At 39.0% G+C, this 11,447-nt stretch overlaps 1 protein-coding gene across 1 annotated transcript in view; it reads right to left on the reverse strand.

Moving 5' to 3' along the window:
• KEL (Kell blood group, metallo-endopeptidase) overlaps positions 1–11,163 on the reverse strand; it is a 20,742-nt gene extending 9,579 nt beyond the window's left edge. Inside the window, exons 1-6 of the mRNA XM_009070828.1 lie at positions 11,143–11,163; positions 3,874–3,996; positions 2,758–2,904; positions 2,595–2,657; positions 1,424–1,612; positions 876–1,021 (exon numbers count right to left, since the gene is read on the reverse strand). Coding sequence (XP_009069076.1) covers positions 876–1,021; positions 1,424–1,612; positions 2,595–2,657; positions 2,758–2,904; positions 3,874–3,996; positions 11,143–11,163 — 689 coding nt within the window. The remainder of the gene's footprint in view (positions 1–875; positions 1,022–1,423; positions 1,613–2,594; positions 2,658–2,757; positions 2,905–3,873; positions 3,997–11,142) is intronic.
• Positions 11,164–11,447: the final 284 nt, after the last annotated feature.

The raw sequence follows: 11,447 nt of genomic DNA on the forward strand, positions 1-11,447 counted from the left end.
ACGTGGGAAAACGGAGAGGAATAATTGAGTATAAACTTGTGGCTTGCCAGGATGTCTGTCCTATTGAGCTCTGCACATGGCCAGCAGGCTAGCCCTATCATTAAATGCTATTCTTGCATAACATTCTACTCACTGTGTGTGGGGATGGAACTGAATACTGGAGAGACAATGAGTCTGAGAGTTGACTACTGGAGGGACTTTGGTTCAAGCTAGCTGCTGGAGAAAACAGAAGTCTGAGAGTTGGCTATTGGAGAAACTAGTGGTTTAGACCAGCTACTGGAGAGATCTACTTGTGTATATGTGTTATAACAGGAAGAGACCAGAGAATCAGCAAGCAAAGTAGGATTGCAAAACTCAGGGGTTCAAAAATCCAGGTGATATATCCAGGTCTCAGCAGATGTGGACACCATGAGGTCTGGGGCCAGCTTCTGGATGGACTGAATATCTAAGGTCAGCTATTTGAGTCATCCATATTGTCTGTGTGTATATATATATTTCACTAGTATAGACCGATCCTGATCAGCTGGATCTGAGGAACAGCATCAGGCTGTCTGAGCTGTTCCTGTTTGCATGAGTACTATGGGTGGGTAGATACCAGTCAAGACACTGTGTTCCATCTCTGTTGATCTATGTGACACACATACACATTTTTTTAAAATATGTGTGCTAATATATGGTGCATGCATATGCAAGCCTATTGGGAATATATGCTAAGCCTTAGTGCTGGCCAAACCTGTGGATATAGAGCCACAGCAGCCTTGTAATTATTAGACTACTGGATTCAGCAGCCTCTAACACAGAGGTTTAATTTATGGTATCTGAAGTAAATATTTCTTGAGGCATGAACAACTACAAATGTAGATATTGACTCCTACCTTTCCTTGTGACACTTTTCAATGAGCTGTGACATGCCTTTCAAGTAATCCATGTCATGCACTGCAATTGGCTGAGAGAGGTTCATTGGCATAGGATGGAAGACAGCCTGGAGACATGACAGCCAGTCAATAGCAGGTGCATTTTCCTAGAAGTAAAACAAAGCTTACATGCTGAACTATGAATCTAAACTGAGTCACAAGAAGTAATAGAGAAACTGAGATAGTTTTCTAATGCTGTTAAGAGACACTTTCAACATGTTAAACTGTTTTGATGATGTAGGTATTGATTATAGTAGAAAAAGAGAACTGACTTTTTTTTAAGGGAATCAGCACTGGGGAAGGGAGAGAGCTGTGGCCCTGAAAAAGAAATCCAATTGCTGTCAATTAGAGACCATAAGTTACTAGGTTATTTAAAGCTTGACAGGCCCCAAGTATAAGTTGCAAGACAATGGCATGTAAGCAGAGTGCCCCAAATCTCTTTTGATCTAGATCTTCAGAATGTGAATGTCACATGTAATTGTGTGACTCAAGTTGCAAGGCATAGATACCTGTAGCTCCCTAATGGTAGTGCGAAAGAACAGCATCCCCCTCTGCTGTCTTTTTGGCAGTGGGGTGACAAGTCGCTGGAGGTTAGAGATGAAGGCCAAGGTACGGGAAAAGGGATCAGTGGGACCATCCTGTGTCCCTCCAAGTAGGACTCCCAGTTTCTTCAAATATGAAAGATACAGACGGAGAACCTGCAATATGCACCATATGACCAGTGGTAGAAAAACGACTGAAAATTAGTCACCTGATTCATCCATCCATCCACCCATCCATCCATCCATCCATCCATCCATCCATTTAAGCTTCGATCTTTCAAAACCACTACAGAACCATCCCTAAAACTGTATTCTTCCTGCAACATCCTTATGTAATTCTTCATGTGGAATACAGTTTGTAAGTACAGTTCCTCTCTCAGTGAAGAACACTGAATTCCCAAAAGCTTATTTTTGTCACAGCTTAAAATTACTTTAAATACTAGAATAATTTTAGAGATGTAGGCCTGGCATCTCTGCAGTGAAAGGAGAGAAATGTAATGATATAATGAGCCAGTATTTCTGATCAAGAGAAAATGTCAACTTCTTGTTTCTATTTTAATGAGGTATCACAGCAATGCTTACGATGGGTAGACAGGCTTAGGCTTTTTTGGGGGATTCTTCTGGAAGACTCATACTGAGAAACTGAAATCAACTCAGTTTTTATAAAGTTCAGAAAATTACAGAATTAACTTTGTTACAGTAACTCCCAAGGTCACAGAGCTTGCTTCCCCAGTGTATGATCAAACATTTTAAAATAAATTTAAAAATGCTACCTGCCTCTCCCCTCCATATGCACATTTTGTTATAAAGTCTTACTTTGGACAAAAACATTTTAAAAAACATTCATTCAAGGTGAAATTTAAAGGGAAACCCAGGTTCATAGATAAAAATTTAAATTACAGCATTCTGTTTCTACACTGGAAGTTTCAAACCTTGCAGCTAAAATGGGTTACATTTAACAAGCCTTTTTTTTTTTTTTTTTTTAAAGGGAGTTTTGTAAATAATCCCTTCTGGAGGTATTTTCAGAGGTCACTGACCGTAACCCATGGAAACAGATCACTCTGAACCAGGAGACAATTCAAGGAGATCCCTGCACCAAATAGCTATTTTTACCTTTCTTCAGCCTCTGATATGTTACCTCAAGATAATTTTTCTCTTTGAATTCACTCTCAGATGGCATCTCAAACTCAGGATGGTCAATCTGCAAAAGGGAGTAAAAGAAAAACATCTCTTTACTTCAGAACCCCTGGAAATGTGAGGATATGCTCCACAGGATATGCTAATTTCTGTGTCACACTCACCTGAATAATATTAGTCTTGAGATCAAAAGGACTAGGTCCCACTTGGACTCTGAAAAAGGGAAAGGTGCTGTATCTGCCCATGAGAATCTGAAGAGTTTCATTAAAATCTTTTGTTTTCCCCACACCTGTGATATTCCATCCACCAACCTAGAGAGGGAGGGAGACAGTATGGCAGCAGGTGAGAAAAACTCTTGTTTGATGCTTATTTACAAAACTTTTTTTCCCACCTATGATCTCAGTCATTACGACAACTGAGAAGCAACAAAACATAGTAACAGGAAACTAGTGGAGAGCTCTATATACCCTGCTGGCTTTAAAATGACCTGACACTTTCCCTTAAGCAAAGCAATGAACTGCAAAATGACACAAGAAAATTAATTATAATTATCAACACAGCAAGGTGTGCAGGAAAACAGCTGGATAAGCGGGAGAGAGGAAAGAGGCCTCATTTCTCTAAAGCCATCCAGAAGGACAACCAGGGATCAAGGATTACAGGTCCCATCTCCCTGACAAGTAGATTCACAGGTGGGCTTGCAGTCACTGTTCCTTCTGCTGGAAGGTTCTGCATCCTCCTTGGAGACAGGGCATAAATGCTTTTTGCTGGCAGGAAGATGTACAAACCTCCCTAGGGTTGTAGTCTCACAGACACTACAGAGACTAGAGAGAGGAGTCTCCCAGAAAGGAACAAGAAGGATTTTCTTCTTTAAAAAAGCTCCCTTGACATCCTGGACCACTGGATGGCCATCAGATTTTAGACAGAAAAGTTTCATCCATTTGCAAGATGTTGCCTGGTGTATAAGACAGATCCCACTGAGCTGAGCTTCTGAGATTAAACATGATCCCTCTTTGCAATCTTGGTTATTTTACCATCCTACAGTAATATGTAAGGTCACAAGGAAAGATTCAGGTATATGATGTCAGAAAATCAGATCTTGAAACAGCATTTAAACATAGAAAATTTATCACTTAGAAGTTGTGCTGTGAACCATGAGCTTATTTCAAGGGCAGATGCTAGAAAAATTCCATCATGTAGGACCATATGACCCTAACTGCACACTTTCCTTCTCTTTGAAGGAATTATCTTCTGGAGGGAGAGGAAATAGCACAAACATTCACCTGATTTAGGAGATCCTTCAATGGTTGAGCTCCTTGGGATTCTATCCGTTCAGTATCCATGCAGGAATGATAGAATTTCATTGCTTTCTCTTTGGCTGAGCCTCTTATCCCAAACTGTGGACTCTCTGAGGGGAAAAAACATATTACAAAAAGAATTTGAGACAGTATTAGAGCAGAAAATGCTTGCAAGAAAATTGTGAGAAAATACTGCACTTTTATTCAGAACAATTTAGTAAACACATGCACATTTCCCACAGTCACAAAAAGCAAGGGACCTTCTAGTGCCCTGACTCTTCCTGAGACCAAATATGTGAGTTTATTTGCATGGAAACAGAGGTACAAAGGAAGTTGGTGCATATCTAGGCACATGTCCCACATGGAGACAGAACATATCTCCAGAGTGCGCATTCAGACAAGCACAACAAAAAAAGCCTACTTTTATAAGGAAGCAGGAAAATGGTTTGGGTTGCTGTCAGAATTTTAAAGAGTGACTTTTGTATGTTACACTTGTCAAGGGGAACTAAAATGCTTAAAAGGCAGCTATTGTAATATGACATGCTCAAAAGTAAATCTGTACCTGTAATGACAGAAGAACGAGGAGACGGGACTCAGTCCCTGTTATGAATGATTGTGCTCTCAGTGACTAGTATTCTCAGCTCTGACTGAGGCAGATGCTGAAGGTAACACACCAATCATCTGACCCTACCTAAAAGCCTTTTCAGGATCAACAGGTTTTCTTCCAACAACACATCAAACACATTTAGTGATTCTTCTGCAGTTCTGTTTGAGTGTTTGCCTTCCCAGTTGCCACAGGCATATTTGTAGAAATCCTCACAGGGGTCTACAGTGTCATTTCTAGAACTCAGGAGTCTTTCCAACAGAGCAAGACCCGACTCGACATCACAGGATCCTGGGCAGAAAGTAAATAAGAACTGAGCAGTAACAGTGTAGACTGAGTACAACTCAAAAAAAAAAAAAAAAAAAACCAACAAAAAACCCCACAACAAACCACAAAACAAGCAAGCAAGCAAACAAACAAGCAAACAAAAAAGAGTTCTCTGTCAAAAATGTATTTTTGGTACAAACTCCTTTGCATGCAGAGTGTTGAACTCCTTGTAACTTTTTGCTGAGGATGGAGTGTACTGTGTTCTGTCTTTCACTTTCCAGGAAGATTGTCTTTGCACTTTATAAGGGAGATTCTTCAAATAAAGGACAGTTAATTGGTCCAGAGCTGGTGTCTTCTGTACTCTCTAGAGGTTGGATTATTCTGCCTTGTCAGTGTCTTTTGTCTGAATCGGTCAAACTTGGCCAATCAATACATTAGAAGCAACTGATGGTGTCAACACATGATTCAAAAGCACATAGCACAGATAAAGTAATGAGATGAGATCAAAATGTGGCTTGTTCAAGCATGGGAAACATTTTTCAGAAATGGTATTTGTTAAAAGAAGAGAAAGACTTTCTACAATATCTTACTTTTGATCTATAACTCTCTTTATCTAAACTGTTGCAAATCACTGAGTACACGTTCTCATTTTGGTTCAGTGTCTTGTATCAACATCAGATCAGATCAATTATTTACTGAAATAAACCACTTGTAAATCAAAGTGAGACTTTCCATACTATGGTTTCAACCGTTGACATGGGAAGGGGTAGGCAGAGCGGAAACAGACAAGACCTAAACTAACAGGTTTTCCTTGGTCTCTGTCGTGAACAGTCTCCAACGCATAACAGGAGTTAAAGAAAAATGCTAAGTAAAGAGTCAACAATTATTATTTTGGAGCAGGGAATGTTTGTATCTACCAATATAAATGCACCTTAAGTACTGAGCTGTCTATATGCATAGACATTGGCATGGACCATTCTGCACACAGTTCTTCAGCAAATTTGAAAAGCAGATTTATGTTTCTGTTCTATGCTCGCAGTTTCTCCATTAGCAAGAGACTATGACTTTTCTTTTTACACTCTGACTGCATTAAGCTGTGCTAGAAAACCAGGACTAGACTTAAATCATATATGGATAGGCAGAGGAGGAGCTCCAAATCTCAGATTCTCTTCAGTTTCCTAGAAGTGACTACAGACACAGCAGGACACAATGATGAGATATAATATAATTATAAGGCAATATAATTATAAGACAATATAATTATGCTCTCCCTCAAAATTGGTCTCAGGATTATTAAATGACAGGAAGAGGAGGAAGACAGATGTGGGGAACTCTCCCCACGGTGACCCAAGGAAGAGGCAGAAAAGTGTGCCTTCTTTACAAGGGGAGTTATGATTCCTGGGGATTCTGAAAGCCTGTTTCTTAACACTGATGTTAAGCTTAATGCACAATGGAAGCAGATAGGAGAGAAAGGGGTCTTACAAATGGGGTGGATGACGAAGAAGGGAAAAGGATATCCCATGTTATACCTAGAGCACAAGTCATCACAATGTAGGTGATAAGCAGTGTAAAGCCAACGAGAGTACTGAGAAGAAGTATACAGAGATATAGTCTCTTCCCCTGAAGGCATCGTTCTTTCTTTGCATCTGTTCTCAGCTCTTGGCCACAGGTCTGAAGAGGCAGAAAAAAAGAAAAAAAATTCATATTAAAGTTAGCACTGATCATATACTCCCATCTTTCACCTAATGTACTAGAAAATCACTCACAGGACTAGTGCCAGAAGACCAGCAGCAGTCACCCAGGTCATCTAAGTGACTGTATTCCTGGGGGCTTTCTCACCTTCTTTATTTCCATGTTTTTTCAAGCTACCACTGTTGCACAGTGCTATGAATTATGTATTGAAAATCCAGCTTGCTATGAAGAGGCTTGTCCCTCCATAATTCATTCTGGTTTATGGAACTACCTTGCATATACCTACCTTCTGAAGATATCAAAGCTTTTTTGAGTCCATAAAGCTAATAACAGGATGGCTAGGACTGGTGGTTCTTTATTCTGTTACAGTCTGGCAACCTGAGCACTAATTTCAGATCTCTCCTCAAGAATTAAGTACTGTATCCTAGGCCCTCTAGTCCGGTTGAAGTGAGAGAAAAGATTTGCCTTATTCTACAAACTGCAGTAAGCTGTAAGTCACCAGGAAGATCTTATATACTCTTGCATACAGGTTTTATCTCACTTAAATTTAGTTGTGTTCATAACCTAGGTGTGTCTTTTTAGTCAGTGGAGAAGGCTAGGCACCTTATGAGTACACCTTCTAGAGTAGATATATGCCTTAGGATGATCAGAATCATCCTCCAGGTTTACTGGTCTTTTTCTCTGTTGACTGCAAAGAAAGCTAGATGACTATCTTAGGATACACTCCTAACATATACCTGGATAAAGTTAGATAAGATGGCATTAACTCTGTGTGTCCACTGGTTCTGCATACTGTGATGCATGTAAGACTGGAGAACAGCAGTTTACAAAAGAACAGACATGGGAATTCATGCTGGCAATATAAGGAAAGGGAAAGAACTGAAAAAAATGGGAAGTGGAGTGACTGAGTAACAATATACAGTGAGAAAAGGAAGGAAGAAGAGGAAAAAAAACCCAACCCAGAAGGTAATGGAAACCCTCAGATATAGCAAGCAAGTAGTAAATCTCATAGTTACAAAAGCTGATGGAAGTGCTACTTGGAAAGTCCTACATGCCAGTGTCAGGGCCTGGCCTGTATTGTCCCCACAGGCACAAGTTTAGCTCCCTGTTCAAACCTGGTTCTCTGATAAAATAAAGCTGTTTGAGGCAACTTGTCAGGCCTTGGAATGCTTTGAGGAAAGGTGAGAAGCAGCCTCAGTGGACATGCCCACTTCTTCACGTAGCAGCTGCTTTTTGTAGCTCTGATGCATTATCTCCATCTGAGCTATACTGCAGTGGCAGCCATGTCTACGTCTGGCCATGCATCCCATTGACCTGGATCCTGACCTTAACATGCAGATTTGATTCTGCAGGTTTGACTTTGGACTTGCCTAGTAATCTACATTCTTGACTGACCCTGACTGCTGTCACCAGACCTGATTTATACCTGTCATTCCCATACTGGAGGGCACAACCCTTGCTGGTTAAGTCATTACTTCTTGCCTGCCTTGTCATGACTCTCAAGTTCCAGATTGTCATCCCCATTCTGTCCTTGCTGATCCCTTACACACAGCAGCTAAACTGCATTTGTCACCATGCTCAATATCTATTTCTTTACCACAAAACCACAAAATGCAGATCTTGACAAAAATCACAAGAAATGAAGCAAAACCTTACAAGAATAAAGTGCATCACAGCATATACCTCTTTACTTAAGGAAATGCTAAGGGAATGAATTTATCTGCTGTTAATAATCTTGATTAATACTCTATGTACAATTCCTGCACAAAAACATTTATAGAACAGAAAACATAAAACACAATAGAAAAACAGACCTCATAATTTCATAACTTTCAAAAGTGCATTTTATTCAATCATTAACAGAAGCCTCTCAAAAGTTTACTTGACTCATGGAAATTGCTAAGGAGGGTAAAGTGCCTAACTGCTTTTCTCCTTTAAAATCCCATTCTCTTGACTTTTTTTAGTCTGGATACAGAATAACTAAATGGAGTGCAAGTACATACAAGTGAATCCTGGCATTAGAACGTGTTAGACACAGAACATGATCATACTGGCAAAGTACGGTGCATTAAATACAAAGGAGAAAATTCAAATTCCTTTCATAAAACCCTGTGGCAACACACTTCTGGTTTTATTCCTGGAGTAACAGATCAAGAGTCACAACCTAATAGTATATCAGGGAAGTGAGTGAAATAAAATTAGCTCAGCTGATAAAGGAAGAAAAACTGTTCTTCAACATGCAAGCCCTTATCTCTCACCATTTAGAAGAGAGTGAATGATTCACGTTCACAATTCTCCTGTCTTCTCTGCTGCAATAGACTTTTGTTTTTCACACTGAAAGTCTGGCCTGTTCCTACTATGAAATATCTAGAATTTTGCAGTTCTTTGATTTCATGTTATCAGAGGACATCTGTTTCTCTCTTTTGAGTAACAAATGGCATGGCTGTGGACATACTAACAAGAACCTGGTATTTCAAGACTGCCAGAGCAATTTCTTATGAACATCTGGTTAACCATAGGCCTATATCAGGCCTATATATTATATTTACTGTGAAATGCAAAATGCATAAAATAATAGATTTTAAAAAATATGTCAGAGAAACAGGATTGGCCCTCTCAAGTTTCCAATGTGAAACAACTACAGAAATATTTGGCTGAAAACAGCACGCCCCAAAATAATAGCATACCACAAAAGAAGTGACAGGGGAGTGGAAATTGGCTGTGTACCTCTACTTAGAAACTGGATTCTGGTCTGTGTTATGTGAATCATAATAATAAAAAGTGTTCTTCAAACACTTCACCTTCCATAAGGAATGTCTTTCTAATCTCGCCTCTGTAACTGGGGCTGGATTTGGGAGAACTTGTGGACCTACATAAACAGAAAAAAGAGGAGGACAGTTATACTCAGTTGTCCCTTTTATCTTTTTCATTACAACGGTTTAAACAAATCTAGACAGACAACTACCCACTCTTTCAGTTTTCTTATACAGATACTGACCTGGGCAAAATCTCTATCAGACTCTTTATCTAGAATGAACTTCTCTTGTATGCCAAAATGAACTAAGTGGTTCACAGGCAGTGAAATACGGAGCCCTGCCTAAGTCAGTGATTCTTGGCCAAGGAAGAAGTGTGGATTTAACTGGCTGGAACCAGAGGTGGGATACAAAAACTTCCAGGGCACAGGATCCAAGAACATTACAAAGCTGGAAGGAAGCAGCACTGTACTGTGGTATGTTTTGAGGCTTGGTTGCCTCATCCTGCATGCTCCATATAAAGATACAAGTGAATGGATGGAACAAGTCTGTGGAAAAGCATAAAGGCACTCCAGTATTTGACAGAGCTTTTCCTTATAGGCCTCACTTATGAGTGAGAAGAAAAATTAGTGTTTACATGAAGTTGAAGATGAATGCAATTTCCAATACATTTTCAATTCTTTCTTGTTTTTAAGAATATGCAAGTGCTCAAATTTAAATGGCTTCACTGTAGCTAAGTGAGAGCAGATGCCTGTAAAGTCGGTGAAAGATGACTTGTAAATGTCAACAATAATACAATGAGTAATTTTGAATTAATGTTCAACATGAATCATCTGATTTAAATGTGAACATGACTTAGGCTAGCAGAATCATGACAGGTACTGTTATCACAAAATCAAGAACTGTTTGATGCAACTAAATCAGTCAAACAATTTGATTTTTCTTCAGTATCTCCTTTCTTCTGTTTGTGAGCCACTCCTGAATTCTGCAGGGAGGTTGAAGTCCCTCACCTTGCATTTTCAGTGTTGACTACTATTGCAGAAAAAGAAGCATCTAGCTTTCATGAAAATAAAGTAAATTAAAATGAAGATATCAAAGGCAGAGAGAACTGAAGTTATTTTCCATAACTATTTACCATATAATTTAAGGGTACTATTTTTCAGCCAGTAGAACATTCATGAATTACTGACTTTGGCTGTTACCCAAATTGTGTTTATCACATTAGTCATGTAGATGACATATTTTTAAACTAATGCCCCCAAACTCGCAAAAAACTTAATTTTCTTAAATTTATCTCTTGTCAGCACATCACTTATGCACATAAATGCAGTCTATTAAATACCATTTGAGAAATATTTTAGCTTTTGTTCAAAATAGAGTACCTGCTAGCATGAAATATGAAACAGAAAGGTTGCTGAATTATATTCCGGGCTACTAGAATTTTAAAGTATAACCATGGCCAATAACTATATACACATTTCTGGGTTTGTATTATTTTGACACATAGAACACTTTACATATCTCTGCTATCCTTGAATGCTTTGTACATTTTTGTAGTCCTGAACTAACAGTTCAGTTCAGTGCAGTTTGTCTGTAAATATGCAACTAACACTTTATTTATATGACATTAAATCAGAAAAAGGACACCACACTACATAAGAAGCAATTAGGCTTACCATGACATTCTCATATTCAAAAAACTATGCCATATTTATCCACAATTATTTGTGGGGGAAAATATCACACACTCCTGCATAAGTACTTTCTTATAATACTTCGTTGAAAAAAAGGAGATACAATAAAAGATGCCATTGTTACTACTATTATTGATATTGCTACTGCTGCTACTATTACTATTACTTATTGGTGAGTACTTCAAACAGTTCTGAATACAGCCTCAGAATGGCCATTAGGATGACTAACAAGAAGGGCAAGAACCTCTAAATCCATATCCCACATCATTAATTCCGAAACCCAGACAAGCGCTTTCTGGACACAAATCGTGAAAACTTAACTACCCCAGTTTCCCAAAGCAATAAGCAATGTAGCTGTGATAGGGGAAGGAAAAGAGGTGTACAATGATGAAAACTTAACTACCCCAGTTTCCCGAAGCAATAAGCAATGTAGCTGTAATAGGGGAAGGAAAAGAGGTGTACAATGAAGATACCTCAGCACACTGCAAGACAGACCCATTCCTTACCTCTGGAAGAGTGCTCATCCTTGTCACTGAGCAGGCTTTGCTC

Source organism: Acanthisitta chloris, unplaced genomic scaffold (assembly GCF_000695815.1).
Source record: "Acanthisitta chloris isolate BGI_N310 unplaced genomic scaffold, ASM69581v1 scaffold513, whole genome shotgun sequence".
Lineage (NCBI taxonomy): Eukaryota > Metazoa > Chordata > Aves > Passeriformes > Acanthisittidae > Acanthisitta > Acanthisitta chloris.